Here is a 23,757-nt window from a genome sequence, read left to right as displayed (position 1 = left end):
TACTTATACCTATATCTTAGGTATTCTAAGGATTTCTTTAGTATTCTAGGTTATTAAGTAGGTTATTAGGTAGGTTATTAGAATGTAGGGTATTGTTTTACCTGTAGTAGGGTATTGTTTTATCTGTTTACCTTATGTAACCTAGAACTATATTCTTAATTCCTTAGAGAAGGAGGAGGTCTTACTTAAAAGACCTATTCTTTATATATAAATATTATTGTTATATAGTATATATAGCTGTTTTCTAAGTAGTTATTCTTATATCTAGTGTATACAGTGTATATAGTATTATTAATACTGTATTATATATTCTACTTCTTTATTATATTATTATCTTATTTTTATATATAAGGTCTTTAAACCTTAATATCTAATACCCCCTCTTAAGGTATATATAATTTATTATATATAGCTTATCTATAAAAACCTTAATAGGAAAAATTAAGATAGCTATTTATTATTAAGTATATATACTTAAATATATACTTTACTAATCTCTTTAAAACCTTTATAAGTAGGAGAAAACAAGAGATAGTAACTTATTTATATATATATATTACTCTTCTTTATATATTATTATTATTATTATTATTATTATTATTATTATTATTATTTATATACTTATTTCTTATATTCTTATTTTCTTCTTGTTTATTATATTTAGGTATAGTATCTTTATCTATTATATTTATAGTATTTATTATATTATAAAATAAAACCTTTCCTAGAGGTTTAGTTAAAATATCTACTATATTATCTTTTGTATTTATATGATATAGATATACCTGTTTATTTATTATAGTATCTCTAGTAAAGTGATATTTTATATTTATATGCTTAACTTTTTTATGGAATTCTGGATTTTCCGCTAGCTTTTGAGCTGCTTTATTATCTATTAATATTCTAGGTTTATTTAAATCACTAAACCCAAGATTTATTCTTATATAGTTATAACTATTATATAAATATATAGCTTCTTTTATAGCCTCTGTTAAAGCCATATATTCAGCTTCACAGGTACTTAAAGCTACTGTTTTTTGTTTTATAGAATTCCAGCTAATAAGATTATAATATCCATAAGTATATATATAACCAGAGGTAGATCTTTTATTATTAAGATCTCCTGCCCAGTTAGAATCAGTATAACCTATTATATCAAAATTATTAATATTATTACAGTTATAATATATTCCTAGATTATTATATTTATTTAAATAACCCCATATTCTATTAAGGGCAATAAAATACTCTTTAGAAGGGTTGCTCATATATCTAGAACAAGTTATAACAGGAAGAGTTATATCTATTCTTGTTTTTAGTGCTAAATATATTAAAGCACCTATTTCTTGCTAATATTTTAATATTTCTTCCTTAGTTACTTGTCCTTTATTTTTATATAACTTTATATTATTATCTATAGGTGTATTATAAGGATATAAATCCCTTTTATTATATTTATTTAATATCTTATCTGTATATTTAGTTTAATGTATATATACGCTTTTATTTTTATAATCTATATATACTTTATTTCCTAGAAATATACTAGGTATTCCTATAGGCTTTATCTTTATATATTTAAGTAGTATATTATTAAATAAATTATCTATAAATTCTTTATTATTTCTAACTACTAACATATTATCTACGTGACAAGCTAGTATTATTTTATTATTATTTTTATTATATATAAATACTGCTTCATCATAAGGGGATATTTTAAAGCCTTCTTTTATAAATATATCTTTTAAGTGCTTATACCATAGTCTAGGACTTTGTTTTAAACTATATAAGGCCTTATTTAATTTATATATATATTCTTTATTATTATATAAAGGATTTTTATTATTAAAAACTAGTTTATTAGCTTCTTTATTATATATATATCTAGTAGGAATTATAGTATATATTTCTTTATTAATATTAGTATGCACAAAGGCATTAGTTACATCATATTGTTGCATATACTAGTTATTAGCAACAGCTAATATTATTATATATCTATAGCTTTCTGGCCTACAAGTAGTACTAAAGGTTTCTAAATAATTAATACCTAAGTGTTAATTAAAGCCTTGTACTACCTATCTTGCCTTATATATTTTCTCTATTTTATTATTATTATTATCTGTTTTTTCTTTTATTTTATATACCTATCTTCCTTTAATAATGTTATTATTATTATTATTTTTTATAATAGTCTATGTATTATTATTTTCTAATTCTTTAATTTCTTTATTTATACCTTCTATCTAGTTATCTTTATTATTATCTTCTAGAAATTGTTTAAAAGTAGAAGGTTTAGTTAATATATTAGAAGATAGTATATAAGATGCTCTATCTTCAGCTCTATTTAAAGGAGCTAATATATTAATAGAAGGATAATCTTCTATAGTATTAAATAGATTACCTTCTTTGTAGTCTATATAATCTTCTTTATTAATCTTAGGTATTTCTATTATTATATTATCTTTAGATATATTATTATTAGTATTAATATTATCTTTATTACTATTAAGGTCTTTATTTATATTATTATTTATTTCTAGACTTTCTTTATTATTATTATTATTAGTTATAAAGTTATTTTCTAGTATAGTAATATCTCTAGACTATATAGGTCTTCTCTGTATTATATCCCATATTTTATAAGCATTATTTCCATAATCTATTATAACACCCTTATTAGCTCTTGAATCTAATTTTCTAATGTTAGGGTCTTTATTTTTATAGTAGCATATACTTCCCTATACTCTTATATTAGATATATTAGGTTTTATTTTATATCTATTTTCATAGGGTGTTTTATAATCTGTAAAAGAATATAGGGTTCTATTATATATATATATAGAGGCTAAGAAAGCCTCTCCCCATAAATATTTAGGCAGATTAGAATTATATAGTAAAGTCCTTATTTTATTAACTATATTTCTTATTATCCTTTCTATTATACTATTAGGTTTATGTGTATAAGGAGGTCTTATATTATATATTATTCCTTTGTTATTATATATTACTTTTATTTTTTATTATTAAATTCTTTTCCTCTATCTGTATTAAATTCTCTTATTCTTTTATTATTAGTATTATTATTTACTAGATTCTTAAAGTTATTAAATATAGTATATATCTCTTCAGAATCTTTAGTTTTTAGAAGATATCCCCAAGCAAATCTAGTATATATATCAATAAATATAATAAACTATCTATTCTTATTATATGTTATAGGAGTTATAGGTCTATATAAATCAGAAGCTACTACTTCTAGATATTCTAGTATAGGTCTATTATTATTACTTATCTTATTTACTTTATTTATAAATTTCCCTTTTAAATAGGCTTTACATATATTATTTATCTTAGGTATATATATATTATTATTATTATTATTACTATTTAATATAGTAGCTTTATTTAAGTAAGGTAATAAAGAGTAAGCTGTATGTCCAAGTCTATTATGCCATAGTACAGCTAAATCTTTATCTTTATTAGATTTATTATTATTAGTAGTATTATTATTATTAGTAGTAGTATTAAGTATATTGTTATTATTATAGTTATTATTATAAGGTATATAGAAGTTAAAGTAATATAAGCTATTAATCTTTCTTCCTATACTTAGTAGTTTATCTTCCTTTATATTATATAGTATAGGATTATTATTATAGAATATAGATGCTATATTTATTTTATCTAACTTATTCTGACTTAGAAGATTTAAGCCTAGTTGTGGAATATAATAAACATCTTTTATAGTATATATATTGTTATTAATTAGGATATCTATATCTCCTTTATAGTTTACAGTTAGGGATTCTGCTTCTCCCTACCTTATATTTTCTTTAATAGTATTTATATTATATAAATGTTTTATATTACTTATAGTATAAATAGTAGCAGCAGTATTAAGGCAAAAAGTAATATATTTATTATTCCTAGATACAATCTGTTTTATTTCCCCTAGTTTCTCCTTTATTAAATTACCTAGGGTTATATTATTAGTATTATTATTATTGTTATTATTATAAGTTATACTTATATTCTTAAAAGGAATATTATTATAGGCAGTAGAGTTATAAGCAGGAGGGGTTTTTTCTCCTTTAGTAAAGGTTAGACTTATATCTAAGTCTATATCCTTAGAAATTGTAGTATTAACTGTTTTCTCTTCTTCTTTCTTATCCTTATTCTTATTTTTCCACTAAACAGGTGCTTTATCAGGGTAAAGAAAAGCATAGTTATTCTCTGTATAGTTAGTTTTCTTGCAGTTTTAACAGAAAAGACCTCTCTGCTTTTTCTATAGTTTTTTTGTTATTCTGTTATTATTTTTTGTTAAGTTTATTATAGTAGAACCCTTCTTCCTTTTATATTTATCTAGAAGGCTAGAAAATAGCGTATCTAGAGTATAAGAATCAGGGTCCTTTTGTAGGCTTTATATTATATTAGTTATAAAACCCTTATAAGTATTATTAAGGCTATTTAAAACCTAGGCAATTATAACCTTCTTAGGTAGTTCTAGCTTATTATTAGCTAGATTATTAGTTAACTTCTTAACCTTAGCAAGGTATTCTTTAATAGTATTAAAATCCTCTAAAGAGGTATTAAAGAACTCCTTATAGGTTAGAAATTTATTAGTAAAACCCTTAGGTTTATATAAATTAGCTAGTTTTTTCTAAGCCTCTAGGGCTATAGAGGAGTCTTTTATAACCCTTAACGGCCTATTAGAGTAATATAGTTAGATATAGGCTAAAGCCTTATTATTGTATTATTTATTCTCTTTAGTAAGTAGGTTCTAAGTAGTATAGTTAAGAGTGCCCTCAAGGCAAGAAAGGTTTATCTTTAAATCTATTACTGTTAATATTGCCTTTAGCAGAAGGCGTTAGTTAAATTAGTTAGGTTGTTAGGTTATTAAAGTGGCCTAAAAAGGCAGAGGCTGTAGGTTCAATTCTCAAGAAAGTCGCTTTTCTAACCTCTTTCTAGGTCTTAAGAGCTAGGCTCATAACCTTTTAGAGGCAAAAGGGGTAAATAAGAGATAGGAGATAGGAGATAAGATATAAAGTTAGTATATTATTATAGATATAATAGAAGAGCTTATAGATCTAACTATCTAACTAGACCTAGGGATATAAGGAGATTACTTATACCTATATCTTAGGTATTCTAAGGATTTCTTTAGTATTCTAGGTTATTAAGTAGGTTATTAGGTAGGTTATTAGAATGTAGGGTATTATTTTACCTGCAGTAGGGTATTGTTTTATCTGTTTACCTTATGTAACCTAGAACTATATTCTTAATTCCTTAGAGAAGGAGGAGGTCTTACTTAAAAGACCTATTCTTTATATATAAATATTATTATTATATAGTATATATAGCCGTTTTCTAAGTAGTTATTCTTATATCTAGTGTATACAGTGTATACAGTATTATTAATACTGTATTATATATTCTACTTCTTTATTATATTATTATCTTATTTTTATATATAAGGTCTTTAAACCTTAATATCTAATATATCTTAATAGTAATAAACTAGTACTTTATATAGTTAATATAGTAATAGTGTTTAATATAGTAAGATTCTTATAATCTATTACTATAAAGTATATATAAGAGGCACTATAGATATACTAGATTAATATATATCTTAGCCTACCTAATTAAATAATAACTAACGTTAGCCTAAATTTTTACTTTAGTAAGTTTAAATATACTACCTATAGGTTATCTATTAAAGTAAAAGAAGTACTTATTAAAGCCTATTATAGTATTAGTAAAGTTAAGTACTATTATATACCCTTTTACTATACTTATAAGATTATTTATAAAGAAACTAGCGCTAAACCTAAAGTTACTCTTTAACTTATTATTAAAGTAATTAATAATACTACTAGCCTAGATAGCCTTATCTTAACTTTCTTTATTTTTAGTATATACCCCTAAATAACTAATAAGTTACTATTTACTATAACTACTATATTATATACTAAAGTAATTAAGAAAGTAATAACTATAGTACACTAAATCTATATAAAGTAATAGCTTTATAAAGCACTAGCTATATATAATAGCCTAGATTTAACTAATACTATTACTTTACCCCTTTAATCCTTTATCTATATATAGTGTAAAAAATATAGCTAGTAAGGCCTATTTTACCTTATTACTAATAATAGTACTACTTATACTATTAATTTACCTTATAGCCTATATAACTTTAGGATTACTATAGTAAAACCTTACTATATAAAGGAAGGTTAACTAGACCTCTTTACACTAAATAAACCTACTAGCTACTTTATATAAGTAGAAGATAATCCTATATACACTATATAAGCATAAGAAGACCTTATAAAGATACCTAACGCTAAAAGGGAAGTATATAATACTATTATTATTAATAATAAACTACTATAATAACACTATAGTTACTTATAAAAGAACCTAATACTTACGTTTTTTATAAAGATATACTTTACTATAACTATAGTGTTCTTAACTATAAAAGAGGAGGTAGACTATATACTTACTATTAAGCTATATAAGAAAGGGATTATTACTATACTTAGTAAACCCTTTAAAGAATCTAATAAGGTAAAGGTAAAAGCCTTTATTAACTATAGTGTATTTTATATTATTACCTATAACAAGAAATCCTATAGTAATACTTATATATTTAAATTATATATAGTCTATAAAGTAAAAGGTAAAAATAAATAGCCTTATAAGAAATTATAGCTTATTATCTAAGGCTATATAAATAATAGTAAAAAAATAATTCTTATATAGTTGCCTACTATTTAGTAAATAGCCTAGTAATTAATACTTACTTTTGCCTTTTTACTACTTTAATATAGATTTCTCCTTTAGTTATATAATATTACCTAAGCGTATACTTAATTAGTAATACTACTAAATTATATTATTTTTACTTACTTACCTATATAAATTTACTATTTTTACCTAGTAAATATAATAATAATAGTAACTAAGCTATTATATAGTATTATAAAGGCAAAAACTTACTAGTAGGTAACTTATAACTACTATTATAGAGAGAATCTTTAGATAAATTTATTAACCTTTAACTTTTACTTATTAATATTATTACTTAATAATAGTAACTTTAGATTAATTAGTATATAAATAGATAATATAATTAGCCTTATAGATAGTAAATTCTTTACCTATAAAGAGAAGAAGCTTAAGAAGGCTACTTTTATAGTAAAACCTAAGTAGTTACTTATAACTAATAACTTTATTACCTTTAATAGTAGTATATTATCTATTACTACTAATAATAAGCTTACTTTTTACTAGAAAGGCTAAGGCAAAAAGCTTTAACTTATTAATAAAAAATTACCTACTGCCTAGTAAGATTATATCTAGTAATACGCCTATAGTATATATATTACTTCTATTTATTAACCTAAAGCTTACTTTAACTATTTAGTTACTGCCTAATATTAATTACCTATAGTAGAGGAGATTAAAGCTCTAAACTACTATATTAAATAGTAAATTAATAACCTTAACTATAGTCTATAATTCTTACTAATTAACCTTATAACTACTAAGCTCTTTATATTTATTAATAGCTTTTTTATAAATAACTATAACTTTACCTCTTAACTTAGCTTTATTATAGTTCTTACTAATAAATAAATTATTAAGTAACCTACTACTAATAGTAAAAGCTTTAAGTTAACTAGTAATATTATTTACTTTAGTTTAATAAAGTATAAAAAAGTTATATATAGTATACTTACCTCTAAGGTCTATAGGATAGTTACTAGTGCTAATATTACTTATATAATTAGTACTACTCTTATAATAATTACTAACTGCCTTAAACTACTATAAATACCTATAATACTCTACACTAACTTATACTTGCTTTATAAGTGCCTTATAAAGCTTAGTACTATAAAAGAGAAGTAACTTATAATAAATATTATAGCCTTTTACTAGTTATATAAATACTATAAGATTTTTAAGATATAGTAGATTTATAGTAGTAATAACCTAGTAAATAAGTTTATAAAGTTATTACTAAATAATACATTAGAGAAGTTAGTTAGTAATAGGTAGTTAGAGATATAAATAAATAAATAGGTTTTTTATATATAATAGACTATATAAGTAAAAAGTATTAAATACTTTTTAGCTTCTTGTTTTTATTATATTTTTTAGCTATTCTTTTAGATATAAATAATAGGGGATTTTTAACACTATAAAAAGTTACTAGTGTTATAATATTAACTATTATAGATAAATATTAGAGTTATTAGGTTAACCCTAATAACTTATTGCTAGTAAATCCTTAGATATTTAGCTATAGATTCTCTAAGAATTTATAGGTAATAAGTTAGTTATTTAACTAACTAACCTATAATAATTATCCTTCTTTTCTTTATGTATAATAGAGAACTATAGTTACCCTCTATTATTTATTAATTACTACTAATATATATAGTTAACTATATTAACCTATCCCTTAGTGTTACTAATAATATACTTAATAATAAATACTTAGGCTTATAATTTAAGCTATTTTTTTTACTACTTTTATTAAAGCTTTATTTAGTATTAGCCTATTATTACTTTTATTTTTAAGAATACTAGTTTTATCTATATTATATTTATTAGCTAGTTTAATAGCTTAAATATAAAGTATAATAAGATATTTAAACTAGTCTTTAATAACCTTAGTAAATACTTTATTAATATACTTTAAATTAATAAATTAACTTCTTTAGACCTTAATAAATAAGTTTTTTTAAATAAAGCTATTTACTTACCTTTTACCTAGAGGTTAAGTATCCTCTATAGCTTAAAAGATATAATAGGCAAAGTCCTTTAGTTATTAATAGGTTAGTAGGTACCTAAGGTCTACCTAGGTAGTTACTTAACTAGCTAGGCTAGCCTCCTAGCTAGTTAAAAGCCTCTAGAGGTCTTTAAATACTACTTTCTTTAGTTAGGTCCTCTTAGTTAATACTAGAGGGTTATTTATAGAATACTATAAATAAAAGCTACCTAAATAATACTATAACTATTTTAAATAGCGTTAATTACTTAATTAATCTTATCTTTAGTATACTAAACTATTAATATATAAAGAAGGTATCCTAAAAAAATAAAGTAATTTAATAAAGGTTAAAAAAAGTAGTAGTAGTTTAAAGTTATAGATATAGTTGTTAATGGGGTGGCTAGGCGGCATTTTTGGCATGCTGAAATGTGGGGGGTGCTGAAAAGTGGGTGGGTTGACTTATACTGCATATTTGTGGCGAAAAGTCTGGTTTTTGAGGGCGAAAGAACCTTAATGATGACAAGACACGATACCCAAGAGGAATCGGATTACGAAGCCGCGGTCAACAAAGGGTGTAGTGCCTTACGGACAGGCAAACTGCAAGGAAATGCTGGTATAGTCACAAACCATGGTCAAACTGCCATGGGAAAGAGATGCGAACGAGCGGCAATGATGACCCCTGTATTTCCCACCCGAGGCTCTCGTACACTGAACCTTGCCTTACAACCAGGCGAACTACCTTTATAGTTTGGTGGTAAGTAAGGGCCACGACGAGGCGTTTTCACGAAAGCGAGCATGGATGGGGAAAATTATTGGGATATTTGTACCCTGTTATTATACCGCAAAACCCAAAAGACATGGTAGTGTAAAAGGCATTTCCGAAATTTGGCTGGCTGTGGCTGAACGAATGGACTGCACAGAGCCATTGTGTTGCTTGAAGGCCAAGCTTTGGTGTGAGGATTGACGCAGTTGATTGACGCAGTTGACTAACAAGATGAAAGAGGGAGTACTTACCTACAGTATCTTTCGCGCGTTTGTTCTACATAAATGATGCTTCAGTACAATGCATGCGACAACAAGAATCTGAGCTTAGCAACAGCAGTTTTGTTGACGCGCTACCATTTGGTAACTTACCCTGAGGTATGATGGGCATGTGAGTGAATCACCTTGCCTTAAAGGAATACAGCAGAATCCCGAATTAGGTGAGATTGGACACGGGTGTCTTGCTTACTATCGGCGTATCATTGAGGGCCGACAGGCTTGATCGTCACAAGTTGGTGCGTTATAATCAGCCACTGCCCTGCCATAGGCAAGAAAACTCTCAGGTATGGCTCCCTGGTGTCCACAAGGTTTCTGCAACGCTAACTTTACCCAGAGCGCATGGGACAATACTAGACAATCTAGTTTCCGATGAAAGGTAAACCTCACCTCTCAAAAAGGTTGTCTCCTCTGCTTTCGTTCACACGGGCGAACTTTGGGGGTATCATCTCAATCTTGAACTCATTAGCTGCTTTCCGGCGGATTTATAGCATGTCACCGCTCCAGCCTCATTCTACGCGCTCGTAAACCTACATAGTGTACGTCAACGATGTGGCGCATCAACTCGCACGCGAGCAGATTGCTTGCCAAGCCGGTTTTACTGACAACTGTTTTGAACGCTGTTCTTAGTTCTTTAAGGTCGCACACGAGCGGGATCCGTCTCAGTCTCAGACTGCAAGTGGCAGTATGATCGTGTTTGGTAGTGGCAAGGAACAACCCGCCTGTGGCATCTCGCTCCGCCCCTGTGGCGAAGAGATCTTGGAGGAAAGTCACGGATGGCGAGTCAGTGACAAGCGTTGTGGAGTCTCCGACGCCCACTCGGCCCCAAACCCGAGAGCTGGACGGGCACGGTCTTCGGATGTGGACGTGGGCTCAACGGCCGTGTTTATCCAGCTATTTGCATTTCGGGTCATCCAAACTAAACATGCCGGACGCCGAGACAAGCTTACACACAGGCGCTTCTATTGCACCGACTACTCAAGAGTAGACGACAGGTGACATTGTTAGCATTTAAAGGTACGAGTATTCTTCGGGGCTGGTATCACCAAAGACCTCCTCTCCTTGCTATTCGTTGCCAGCATCGAGTACATGGCATAACACTAAGTGACCTCGGAGTCTTGCCTCTCGCTCCCCAGCTCGCAATTGATATTAGAAGTTTTTTTTCTCTCTTTTTCTTTTTTAATCTTAGCTGCTCATTGTATCGTAGATCTACACTACAAGACGTTGATACTACCTTTGACAGGATTTCTGATCCATTTGACTAGCCGCATTTGGTCTCCACGCTTTGGGGTTACATCGCGATAATATTATTCATGGCACCCACTTTTGACTCATAACTCTCTAGATATACTATGGAAAATGAGAAGCTCGAATTCCGAAGCAATGCCAGTCGCCGACTTTGACTCCATGGGCAGCTGTGTCAAGAAAATAGTACCAGGCCTTGCTGCTAACATCAGACTGAACGAGGCAATCCAACACACGGTGTCCATTTATCACCGGGTGTGTGGAAACCTTTCATGTCTATCCAACGCGAATTTCAAGTAGGAAATCATTTATCGACAGAAGGTTGTCATCATTCAAACGTCCACTGGGCTAGATGGTGAATAGAAGATTTCTGGGCTAAGACCGACAACTTACAAGTTGGCGAGAACATTCAACGAAAAGAAATCCCGGCGAAAACGAATATACAAGAGGCTGAAAGAGCAAATTAGCTCGAAGTTGTCTAATTATACATCATCGCATGCAAATTACTTTGCGCAGTGATAGGATTTTAATACACGAATGTATTTGAATAGTGTATAAGTACTATCATGACGTATCATCATCAACGCAAATACATAAAAAGTGGCCTATTTATTGTGCCACGTTCCAATCATTAATGAGCCACATTGTTTGTTTAGTTGTGTCGAACCACCTAGTCCAAACATATAGTCCCGGGGCAATCGTCCATAAATCAGCATGTCGTTTTAAATAGGGCGAACTTTTGTAACCTCAACCTCGCGTATCTGTCATCTTCCAATGTTCTTATGTTAGTCAAAGCTTCCGGCATCAAGCTGGAGATGAAATCAGACGAAACTTGAAGGCCCACCGGGCTAATCATGGAACAGCAGATGTGTTATGGCAGCAACCGGATAAACGGATAATTGCCGCAATGCGCGCGAGGTCCAATTCATGCGTTCGGCACGTCGCCAGGATCAAGTTTGTACGTGGCATGTCGTATCTAAACATAGCCTGCTATGTCCAGAAAATAGCTTGGTTCATCCGTCTATCTGTATAGGTGGTGTGTGGCCATCACGCTGACTGCAAAGGCGGGGGTCAACCCTGCGCATTGTGTCAGAATCTGGAAGGGGGCTTCACCCGTCGGACTAATACACTCCACCTAAACTGGCATCTCGACGTCTCTGCTTTATCGCACGGAACAAAGTATTCCTAAAGCCGTTCCTAAAAGACTGACCCTATTGTGGTCGACGTCTCCGACTCCACCGGTGATTGCTCCCAAAAACAATACACAGACGTGCATATCGATTCACTGTGCTAGCGCTGAGCGCGTGCTACCTAGACTCATCGCCGTCGTTCCTCGCGTAGGCGAGCCTCGACTTCGAGACAAGCATTGCTTTTCTTTCTTATCAAAGCAAGCATTCATCATGGCCTCAGCCCCGAGAGATGCAGTGCCGGCAAGTACGGCAGCATATCCAAAGGTTTGATCAATCCTCACAAATGCATACCCGAGTGCGGTATGGAAGGATACTAGAGTGACCGTGCCACGTGCCGCGTCTCCTTCCTCGACCCGACTTCCATTATCACAGCTCTCACGTCTAGCCCCTTTCCAATCTAGATATCTGCTTGTCTATGGCAAGGCTGTTCCTTTGCTGACATGGCCGTTCTCTTTAGTCCTGGCCCGTCTGGTGGCGTGTTTGCATGCTGGCATCTCTCAGCTGGTTCGTCATGATGGGTCAAGTAATGAGCGCCTCGGTGCCGCCCATGCTAGGCTCAATTATACAAGACTTTCACGTCAGCCCGACTGAAGCATCTCGGCTGGCCTGCTGGGCTATTCTCGCACTTGGCTTTGGTGTAAGCATCTTGCCCCTAATACTCACTCCTGTCCTCCCTACCTATGTCGTCCTCCGTCGTAGCCTTTTCTGACGCGCCATGACCAGAATGTCTGGGCGGTGCCCATGGTCGCGCATATCGGTGTCAGGTACACCATGATATTGGGGCTTACAGTCTTCACTGTCTGCTTTTTCTGGCAGGCCGCGGCGCAAACGTACGGTTCCCTGATCGCCGCCCGGGTGGTCGGCGGCCTGGGAGGCGGCGTCGTCGAGTCGATGGGCCCCATGATCGTCGTCATGTTGTTTCCGCAAGAATACATCGGCCGCGCAATGAGCGTCTACACCTTGGCGCTCGGCGCCGGCACTGTCTTTGGGCCTCTTTTCGCTGGCTACATGATCGAGGGGTTCGGAAGTTGGCGATATCCGCAATACCTTTTCGGCGCCATGTCGGTCCTGAATCTGGTCAGCAGCCTCGTCATGTTTCCAGAACCCCTCGCCAACATTCGCATCATCGGCGAGCCTCCACTTCCAGCCGTGTCAAGTGCCAGGTCCCAGAGCCACGAACTAGAGCTTGTCGGCTCCAAAGACGCCATGACAAGCCAGGAGCAGGAGTTCGGTCCCAACATTGTGCCCGCCGAGGAGTACCCCCCGACCTCCTGGACCATTATTTGGTCACGGCGGTCGTTCTTCTCCCGTTTTGTATATCGCCACCCACCTCCAGGCTGGTTGGTAACGCTGTTCACGCCCTACCGCCTCTTGGCTACGCCTGCTGTTCTGATCACCGTCCTGATCTTTGGTGTTTCCATTTCATCTAACATTGCCGTATCCACTCTCGTCTCCCTAACATTCTCATTGCCTCCGCTATTATGGTCTACCGGCCTCGTTGGATTGTTCAACACCAGCGTCCTTGTAGGACTCTGCGCCGGCATTCCCATCGGTGGCTTGATGGCTGACAAGTTGGTCTCTCGGTTCAGCAGACGCAACGGCTACCACAAGCCCGAAGCGTCCCTGCCGCTTCTAGTACCACTAGCTATTTCGACGCCGATCTCCATCGCTTTAGTCGGCTATGGACTCGCCAAACAGTGGCATTGGGCCACCATTGGTGTGCTCTGGGCCCTTATCAACGTCAACCTTACAGGTGGCTGCACGATTCTCATCTCGTACGCGACTAACATCTACCCGGAAAAGGCCATCGATATCGGTGTGGTTGTCAATGTCCTCAAGAATGCCATCGGCGCTGGTATCTCCCTCGGTCTTGTCGATTGGTGGCTCAAATCTGGGTGGCACGTGTTCCTTGCACTTGCTCTCATTGAGGTTGCCATCTTTCTCTCTGTAGTACCAATGTGGTTCTATGGCGCCAAGATCACAGGCGTAACAAGGTCATAGGCATGGTTCCAGAGAGGAAACTTAAACTAGGAGTATCAAACAACAGAGCCTTGCTTGTGGTGGCTTTTCCTCTAAGTGATAGAACCAAGATGTTGCGATTGCTTTGGTGTGACCTTGCATGGAATGCGTTATCGCTCGTATCTTGCATCGCTGCTTCTTTCTTGGCTTCACGAAATGTTTGGTTAAAAATTATGGCAAAATACCAAAATGTCTTGTATACAGGTTTTGTCGATTCAATATGATAGCAGTTCGATATAACTCAGCCTCATCAGTACAGTGTAATACTCATTGGGATCTCTTGATAAGAAAGGTAGAGCAAGATGAAGAATTGTTTGCGTACATTTATGTTTGTGTACATTTCTTTTCAGCAAAACTTTACTTGATAACTGAAGATAATAACTTTCCGTTGACTATCCACCTCAAAATGGCCGTTATTTTGCAAACCTGTGTCTTGAGAGAGGCAACATTGCCTAAGACTTGCGGGTTATGATAGATTTCACTTCGAAGTCCTGGCTGACGAGAATGGCCGGCTTCCCTTCAGCTCCATGGTTATATCCTGTCTCCTCAAGACTCGAATTAGACCTCCCCTCACTTAGCCGGGTGAATGGACGCTCGTCGTCCTGCCCATTCCCAGGGCAGCTCCCCTTGACTGTGAGGTGGTTGACAACCTTGGAGCCCAAGGAAGTGCTGCCATAATTCGTTGTACGACTGGAAACAGCGGGGCTAAGAGAGGCGTTTCCGTGGTTAGGACAATTACCCTTGACCGTGATGTGGATGTCACCAATGGAGCCCAAGTGGCTGCTGCCAGAGCGGGCGCCAAATCTAGCCCCATTGCTTAGTGCGTAAGATCCACAGCTCTCGTCTTCCTTAGTATTGGACGACTTCAGCGTGCCGTCAATCATCAGGGATAGTAGGGGCTTCAAGGATGGTAGACAAGCTAGGGATCGCAAATGTCAATCAAAGAGAAAACTGGTAGCTTAAGGTGGTTTCGAAGACCCGAAAGGTGGGTAATAACATACCACAAACGATTGCAATATTGGCTTCGACATTAGTCCAAATGATTGTGCTGCAGAAGTTCCACGTGATATCCGGGGACTTGAGGTCGACAGAGAGGATCGTCTGCAACCGTACAATCGAGATTATGGTAACGCTGCGAATTAAAGTACAATTAGTATCTAGATCCTTGAATGTACTTAAATACTCAAAATGATAGGATTGTTTTCCTTACAAAGTACCCAGCAAGAAGACACCAAGCAGTGCAAGTTTCTGGGGTCTGGACATCTGGAGTGCCAGTACGTAGGGGATAGGCAGCATCACAACAAAGGCGTCCGTGATGATGTTGGGGATTGAATTTCCGTTGAAGAACATGTTGACATTGACGCCACAATAGAACTCTGTGGGCGACATTGGGCTCACAGGGTCGTAGCGTTCCCAGAACGCATGCGTGGGAATACACTGAAAGATGGAGACGAGGAGCTGATGGATTGGTCAATGTCGCGAGCAGCCAAAAGGAGGACGGAAGTGGCGGATACTTACAACTGCAATGCACCAAGACATCACCACACCGAACAAGATCCAGATCAGGATTCTAATGCTCGGCCTCGCACCGAAAATGCGCCAGTAGAACATGAGGATTGAGCTTTTGATGGTCGTCAAGGTGATCGTATAGGCTATTTCCGAGATGAAGAGACCAAGAGCCCATGCTTTGGTTGCTACGGGAGGTCCGACCCAGACATGCTTGCCGGTACCATTAGGTATCACTTGATTTATGACGTTAGCAAAATATTGGCGACGAATGGTATGAGATATGTCAGCCCTTCGGGAGCTCACTACTTACTCAACCCAATAGTGATGAAGACATGGACGCCCGCGGCCAACTGTGAAGAGTTTTTGTCAGTATGGCTGGCTGCTGCAGATTGAATCCATGGGAGGGAGCGAAGAAACAAAGCAGAAGGAGTAACACGTACTAGCGAAACGACGATGATCCAATCCTCCGGCCATATTTGGGTTTGTCTGAGACGACGGGCGAAGAAACGGAGCGAAACTGCAATGAAGGATAACGTCCATGTAGCAACGAGGATACTGGTGACCTCGTGGACCCGCGACTCGCCAAGGTCGAGGCCTTCCGGAGGGGGAGGTAGGGCCATCTGAATGCCGTCCAAGGAGGAGATGGCCGCGTAAGGGAAAACTAAGATCTTAGGCTGCTTTCACATCAGCTGAAATGATAGTGGCGAGCCCTACGCCTTATGCGTGGGGTGACGTTGAACATATGTTATCTATGTACTGCATGACGATCTCGGCGTGATGCTAAAGAACCCCTTTCTGTAGGCACTTATGCAAGAGATGCCATCTGTTGATCTTAACAAGCTTCTATAAAGGTCACAGCCGTGGTACGGCGCGTTACAACATGATTGACGGATCAGTGGGCGTGGTAGTATCAATGTGTCTCCAGCGTACGGATACAAACATAGCCTACAACGCCGCCTTGCTCAAAGGAAGTAGTGGATCATAACCCCAGGTGTTATTCATGGTTCATGACTCGCAGCCTCACATCTTCACTCAGCCGGTGCAAACTGCTGATTGATATTTCTCCAAGTGGATCAATCACTGTCACGTGGTTACACTGCGTAATAAGCACATGAGTATATCAGCCCTATAGCAAGTTGCCTGACTGCGAGCACCACTCGAGAGCAACAACGAAGCAGCAGAAAGAGGTGCTGGAATAAAAAGCTGCCAAGCGACATGCAAGCCAAAATGATAAGCCACAGGGTGCCTGGGGCCATATCTCGACAAGGGTGTGTATTGCTGGACGGAAGCCCCTTATTGAAAAGAACAATTACTACCCAACGCTGTAGCCAAGATGGAGCTTTGGGTCCATATATATCCGAAGAATGGTTTGATTGGTTGCGATCTTCCCCATGTCCCAGACGTCGGGGATCCTGACTCAAGCCATGTCTAAGGAGCCAAGGAACAAAACCTGATTATTATATGTACACCGGCAAGCGAAGTCCTCAATTCTTTCAGGACCCGTCGAGCAGATGGGAATTGGGACCGAATAAGTATTAGAAGGTTGTATAGTTTCACAGCTCTCGATAGCTTCATAGTGATGTACGTCTTTGCTATTTCGATCTATGGGGGGTTGCCCTTGAAGACATGCAAATACCGTATACGTACTTCGTCCTGTTATGGCGCCTATTTCACCTGTTATTGAACACCAAAAAGGACGGGGCCAGCTCTTCTCTACGAGAACAAGCATCGTGGGCGAAAGCAGATACATTCCTCGCAGTGGTGACAGTCTATTTCTTTCTCCCGTTTCCCCTCTTTTTGGGCGGGGGGGCATCTATCCACAGATCACCTTTGCCGAATGATTTCCCGTGTTGCGTCTTCTCCCCACTGGTCTACGGGTGCGATCTCGAGGGAAACGCACTGGCCATTTACCTGTGTTGACAGAGATTAGATCTGGATGGTTTGGCCGGATGATTATGAACAAATGGTGCGTTGTTCAGCCGTTCAAGGGCGGGTCGAAGAAGCTTACGAAGAGATTTCAATGCAATGATGGTTTCAAATACCTGGTACTTGATGGAAAACACAATTATTATTGTTGTTTTAAATACCGCACTATCGGGGTCGGAGCTTAAACCGAGAGAGCCAGACTTGTTTGATTGGAGATACTACCTTACTGCCGACGACGATATAGCCCGGATCCGCACAAATGGGTCCTTTGCACTCTTCCAGTTGCACAAACTTGACTGGGCTTTGGCCGAACCCTGGCCACCGCCGCTAATCCTTCAACAGCCGACTGACCCATGTCCCTGTTTAGGTTGGATTGGACAACATTGGTGGGTAGCAATACGGGACTACCGACGAGCAACCTCACGTTCCAATTCATATATCATGCTTTAACTCACCTAGGTTTCGTATGTTCTTGGTCGGATACATCATGCAAACTCAGCCCCTGCGTTGACACGCCCCACCGTTGAAACTCGTCCTTTCTTTCGTCGTCGAGGCTCTCATCCGCCATGTACTTCTCAACTTCGATACTCTTTACTTTGGTCGTAGCAGCCGCCGCCAGCCCGATGTCTCGGCAACTCCCTACGATCTTGTTCACGCCCGGCGCTTGGCACCGGCCATGGGCCTTCGACCTGGTGCGTAGTGATCTGTCCAGCCGCGGCTACCCAACCGCTGCCGTGACTCTGGCCGGCGTCGGGAGTACGGATGCCGACTTGGGCCTCGACCAGGACACTGCCGCCGTCCGCGCCCAGGTGCAGACGCTCGTCGATGAGGGACGCGATGTCATCGTGGTCGCTCACTCCTATGGCGGTATCCCCGTCGCGAACGCTGTTAAGGGCCTCAACTACAAGGACCTCGTCGCCCAGAACAAGCCCGGCGGCGTCATCATGGTTATTTACATGACCTCCTTTGCCCTTTCCGCTGGCACGAGTTTGTACAACGGTGGAGACAAGCCCGCATGGTGGAACGTCACGGTAAGAACACACGGAGATTCCCATAAAGATACAGCCGCGGTCAGTGACTTCAGGAAGGGGCTGACTTTTACCCTTTTGTGCTACAGGACGGCTTTATCTCGCCAGAAACCCCGCTGTCTGTTTTCTACGCCGACGTTGAGCCCGCGCTTGCCGCCAAGGCGGTGGCCGCTCTGCTCCCCCAGCCTTTCAAGACGATGACAGACAAGTCCGGCTACGAGCCTTGGAACAACGGGTTCGAGATGGGTTACATCTTTGCGGAGAACGATCAAGCCATCTCCATCGAAATGCAGAAAAGCATGGCATCTGCGTTCCCCGCCTCCTCCTTCACGGCGACTCTGAAAGCCAGCCACTCGCCATTCCTCAGCATGCCCAAGGCCCTTGGCGACGTTCTGCAGCAGGCAGCGGAGGATGCCGTGACCAAGAGGGCAGCCGCCTAAGCTCCGCCGTCCTCGTGTGATGTAAGGATGCCACGTCAGCCTACAGTTATGGAGTTAAGAACATTGTTCTCAGGAACTAGTAATATCGGATGAATTATGAGTCTTAGGCTTCCTTAACATTCATGTATCTTACTTCTTTTTAGTCATATTAGTAGAAAGGAAAACGAAGAGGCTCACGTGGTACCGCACTCTATCATTCACCCGCGACGACAAGTCTTCCACTAGAGCTCCGACGCATGATTCTGCAATCTTTAGCCGACGTCTCGACTTCCGAGGAACTTCAGCTCGCCATCTATGCAAGTGTTTCGAAAGAATGGCAAAGGTTTTTCGAAGCGTTGCTCTAGCAAAAACTGACCTTCCAGCCCTGTCTTTCAAAGTCGGACTTTCAAGGTTTTTGCGAGGGTTTCCAAAGTCATGAAAGATGTCTCACTGAGACCATCTCACTTTATCTTGGAATGGGAGGAATACCTTGGCCATCATTGCCCTCGGACGATCGGGAGCCAACATAAGCTCGGAGAGAGAGAGAGAGAGAGAGAGAGAACTTTTTGAGCGGTCAAAGTTCGAATCCATACAAGTGGGGATGAAGTTTTAGAAGAGTATACTTTCCTTGACCACATGCCATGATTTCTATGTTGCGAGGCAGTTTCATTTTGCCATGAAGAGAAAAAGGTAGGCCCTATAGTTGGCGCCGGAGAGAAAACGTCAGGCTAGCTAGCCAAATGTGCTCGAGACTATTTCTTGTTCGATTCGCGATTCATGAACGCCTGGCAAGGCGTAATTACGGGGGTTTCCCCACTGATTGCCCGCAGATCGTAAAACAGTTTAAAAAGAGGGTTCAGTTAAAAAGAAGGGTCACATAGTGTCTCCGCATCTAGATTTTGCCGACGCATACCGCCATTTTACCGCCAACTAGCAAACTCCAATGATGATTGAGAAAGCAACTAACGATCAACTCTTTTCCTTCCCCCTGCAATATGATCACTTTACCAAGTTCGTATTCCGATGTTGATAGCTACGCGGATGATCTATTGCGATTCATCGACACACCCTTGTTCCGCCAAGTCACAGGCGATATCCACGTCAACGACGCGTTGATCTACAACGCATGGGACGCCCTGCCCTCGGAGTGGACGACCTGGTGGTCCGCAATCCCAGACCACCGTCTGGCGCAGCAGGACCTGATTGACAGCATCGAGGAGCAGTGTCTGGCCCGCCCTCCATCCAAGAACGAAGATGCTGTGGACGATGGACAAACGAGGCATTTGCGAGGCCGGCCGGAGTCGCTGACCAAGTGGCTAACCTCCCTCCAATCCCTGTCTCTCCCTCGTGCCCAGCGTCCCGGTCCAAGCATTGACCTTCCAGAAGTTCTGACAGGCCGCATGAAAACCAAAAAGATCGCCGAGGTCTCCACCGCCGCCGCTTACATCCAGCGCGTCTGCCAGGCCAACGGCATCACCCACGTCGTCGACATGGGCTCGGGACAAGGCTACCTTTCTGTTTCTCTTGCTTTTCTCTTCCCCGACCTACGGGTCCTCGCCATCGACGGCAGCGCAGCCCAGATCGAGGCCTCGGAGGCCGCCGCCGCTAGTCTCGAGATTCCCGGGCACAGAATCCGGCACATGCGGCGCTATATCGACGGTACAGCACCGCTGGCAGCCGAGATCGCGGCCTGGGCCGGAGGGGAGAAGTGCATGCTCGTCGGCCTGCACGCGTGCGGCAACCTCTCCGAGCACATGCTGAAATACTTCGCAACGGTCCCGCTCATCACGCACCTGGGCGCCGTCGGGTGTTGCTATAACCACATCGTTCCGCGTTCTGCCGCTTGCCCGGCTGGGTTTCCCGTCAGCGAAAGAATGAGAAACAGGGACGTGACGCTGAGCGCAACGGCCCTGATGACGGGCTGTCAGGCGCCGAACAACTGGGAGAGGCCGGACCTGAGTAAAGAGGAGTCCGAGTACTCGAAACGCCGCTTCTATCGAGCGCTCCTGGAGAAGATTTTGTTTGATAAAGGGGTCGAGCTCGACAAGGAAAATAGGCCTGTCTGGGGCGTGCGAAAGGGGGACATGGCCAGCTTTGCCAAGTTTACGCGCAGAGCTATAGCATACCTCGGCATTGACGGTTGCATGATTACCGACGACGAACTTATGTCCTACGAGGTTCGATACCGGGACCATAACGCCAGGATAGCGATTCTGTGGACGCTCAGTGTCCTGTGCTGCAAGGTCGTCGAAAGCGTGATTGCTTTTGATCGGTATTGCTTCCTTACTGAGAACGGAGGGGAAGATGTAGAGGTCTTGCCCATCTTTGACTACAAGGTATCGCCGAGGAATTTGATGCTTGTAGCCAGCAAGGGTTCTGGGTAAGATGGGTGGCAATTGGTATTTAAGCCTCGTTGAGGTGGTAATTAATAGAAGCTTTTGACAGAAGCATCCCCCCAGGTATTCGTGTATTAGAACATCATGCCAGTTTTCCACATGATGGTTGCTTCTCGTGAATCCTCGCCGTTGTGACAATAGGAAAATCGCTTTTCATATCATTCATATCCAAGTATTATTCACTCCACAAAATGATTTCCATTTCCGGAAGCTAGCTTTGGTTGTATTTAGCGTTGCCGTTAGAGGTCCATCACGTAGCAGTCGTCAACCCCCATTTCCCTATGCTAGGAGAGGCACAGGCTGTGGCTATTTGAAAGGTAACCTTCTGAAAACCAACCACGTCTTGATCTCTTATAGCAACACACAGGCTCACTTGAGTAATGCACCGAAGAACAGTTCTCAGGGGCTGCGCTTTGAAACTAAGATCTGCTATGTATGCGTCTTGTTAAATGATTACACGAAGCTGAACTCTTCTACACTACCCTTGTATTTCTTCTCTTATCTAGATTCAACGACGACCCCTTTATATACTTTTTGTTGTTGAAACCCTAGCGATTAACCCCTATAGTCCCCTATTTGTTCCACTAGCGACGTCCGTATGATTGGCCCTTTACCGCTGTCTAGCGATTGTTTGATGTTCTCCGAACTTTGGGTTGGCTATGTAGACCTGTAGGCTGGAGCTTTAGCTGGAATCCCCACTCTGGCCCAACCGGAGTCCCGGTACTCACATCTTCCGTTGTACTTCTTTGTCCATTCCCGCTTGGTAAACTTGCGACACTTCGAGCAGTACCGCAACTCCGTCCCGATCCAACTGCGGAGTCTCACATACAGCGGGCATGAAATGCACATGCAGTGTTTACACCCGGATAGCCGGCACATCGGATGCTGTGGGGGGTATGCTCGGCAAGGTAGCGACCAATGCCGGCAGATTTGGCAACCAGACTGCCCGCCAGCCGTCGGCTGGATGATGTACTCATGTCGGCGTTTTCGATGAGCATAATAGTTTTTTTCCACCCCGACAGCGAGGTTGTTGCCACACGCGCAGGATATGGCCTCCGGAGGTAGATTCTGGTCGTACAGCTGCAAGTGGGGCTTCTTTGGGATCAAGGGCAGCGTGAGTTCTCGGAAATAGTGCGATGACAGTGAGAGGCAAATGAGGTCGTTCTGTTGGCAGTAGGATAGAATGCCAACTTTCATCTCGGCCGGCAGTTTCGCAAAGAGAGAGGCCGAAAACTGCGACAGCGGCTCCGCGAGATCCTGGACTGGTGATGCCGGGCCGGACATTGTCAACATGGCTGCTGTGGAATGGATCTGTGCAAGGTCTGTGTTTCTTAGTTTTCCACTGAGATCTTGGCGTTGATCTCAAAGAAAAAGTAGTCACGTAGGACTCTTGAAGGCATATTAATAGTTGATGATTAACGTTCTGCATCACCCTTGCAGGTATAAAATGCGCTCCGTTGGGTCCGTTCCGCCGTTGCTGCCTGCGGCCAAGTGGGGAGTGGCGCCAAAGCGGTAGGCATCCAACGTCTTAGTTTATGGCAGGGCTTACCAAAGGTGGGTCAACATGTGTGTGTATGATCAAGGTTGATTCTATGACTAACTATGCTGTACCTACGTAGTAGGTTAAATACCCCTAAGGGTACATATCTAGAGAGTACCTGTGTAGGTAGTGTGTAGGTATTGTGCCTGTGGCAGTTCGTATTTGGCCAACAGGACGTAAGACTAATGGCGAGGAACATGCCACAACCATGATGCAGCCTGCTATTCAGTAAGTAAGTAGGTGAGAAGACGATACAACTGGTGGTTCAGCTCATGCTAATATGGCCATCATCGTGTACAGCACTCAATTACATGATATACTTTTCAGTGCACCAGATACGCCATGTTACTTGACTTGGACGGTATGCATTCTTCAGCCTCGGCGAAGCTTGTCAGGGTTCGTCCCACACCTGAGTCCTCGGATGAGCCATGTTGTAAAGTTGGTCAATGGATACCTGGGAGACTCCTCAACGATATAAACCGTGGGGTAGCATTGAGATGTAGAATGACCACTTCATTCGAGCGCAAAGATTTCGCGATAACCGAGTGTTCCAATCGACTATAGCTAATAAATACACTTAATATGCGGCTCATCGCAGAGGGTTGGTGTTAAATCGTCTTTGGAGCCTCAATATTGCAAACTCATCT

General features: G+C 39.4%; 6 protein-coding genes across 6 annotated transcripts; 4 read left to right on the top strand and 2 right to left on the bottom strand.

Moving 5' to 3' along the window:
* Positions 1 to 10,501: 10,501 nt before the first annotated feature.
* On the top strand, positions 10,502 to 10,678 carry LY79DRAFT_485442 (uncharacterized protein; the record flags this gene model as incomplete). Its single annotated transcript, XM_060553291.1, has 1 exon — positions 10,502 to 10,678. A coding segment is annotated over one exon (177 nt), but the record flags the coding sequence as incomplete, so codon positions are not given.
* A 1,805-nt stretch (positions 10,679 to 12,483) lies between these two features.
* Positions 12,484 to 14,274, top strand: LY79DRAFT_653960 (major facilitator superfamily transporter; the record flags this gene model as incomplete). Its single annotated transcript, XM_060562625.1, has 3 exons — positions 12,484 to 12,537; positions 12,731 to 12,910; positions 12,997 to 14,274. The coding sequence occupies 3 exons, from the start codon at positions 12,484 to 12,486 to the stop codon at positions 14,272 to 14,274; spliced, it is 1,512 nt and encodes a 503-aa protein (XP_060407702.1).
* A 470-nt stretch (positions 14,275 to 14,744) lies between these two features.
* LY79DRAFT_653959 (uncharacterized protein) lies at positions 14,745 to 16,813 on the bottom strand (the record flags this gene model as incomplete). Its single annotated transcript, XM_060562624.1, has 6 exons — positions 16,242 to 16,813; positions 16,112 to 16,151; positions 15,811 to 16,034; positions 15,503 to 15,750; positions 15,294 to 15,424; positions 14,745 to 15,211 (listed from the first exon to the last, which is right to left on the bottom strand). The coding sequence occupies exons 1-6, from the start codon at positions 16,419 to 16,421 to the stop codon at positions 14,745 to 14,747; spliced, it is 1,290 nt and encodes a 429-aa protein (XP_060407701.1). The 5' UTR covers positions 16,422 to 16,813.
* Positions 16,814 to 18,350: 1,537 nt separating this feature from the next.
* On the top strand, positions 18,351 to 19,195 carry LY79DRAFT_594891 (Alpha/beta hydrolase fold-1; the record flags this gene model as incomplete). Its single annotated transcript, XM_060561735.1, has 2 exons — positions 18,351 to 18,758; positions 18,845 to 19,195. 2 exons carry the CDS (start codon positions 18,351 to 18,353, stop codon positions 19,193 to 19,195), a joined length of 759 nt encoding a protein of 252 aa, XP_060407700.1.
* A 952-nt stretch (positions 19,196 to 20,147) lies between these two features.
* Positions 20,148 to 21,604, top strand: LY79DRAFT_571896 (methyltransferase domain-containing protein). Its single transcript, XM_060559297.1, has one exon. It carries the CDS (start codon positions 20,170 to 20,172, stop codon positions 21,556 to 21,558), a length of 1,389 nt encoding a protein of 462 aa, XP_060407699.1. The 5' UTR covers positions 20,148 to 20,169; the 3' UTR covers positions 21,559 to 21,604.
* A 363-nt stretch (positions 21,605 to 21,967) lies between these two features.
* On the bottom strand, positions 21,968 to 22,998 carry LY79DRAFT_571894 (F-box domain-containing protein). The gene is made up of 2 exons (XM_060559296.1): positions 22,299 to 22,998; positions 21,968 to 22,237 (listed from the first exon to the last, which is right to left on the bottom strand). Exons 1-2 carry the CDS (start codon positions 22,861 to 22,863, stop codon positions 22,191 to 22,193), a joined length of 612 nt encoding a protein of 203 aa, XP_060407698.1. The 5' UTR covers positions 22,864 to 22,998; the 3' UTR covers positions 21,968 to 22,190.
* Positions 22,999 to 23,757: the final 759 nt, after the last annotated feature.

This window comes from Colletotrichum navitas, assembly GCF_030913465.1.
Source record: "Colletotrichum navitas strain CBS 125086 chromosome Unknown LY79scaffold_134, whole genome shotgun sequence".
Lineage (NCBI taxonomy): Eukaryota > Fungi > Ascomycota > Sordariomycetes > Glomerellales > Glomerellaceae > Colletotrichum > Colletotrichum navitas.
This window is presented reverse-complemented; position numbering and strand designations above follow the sequence as displayed.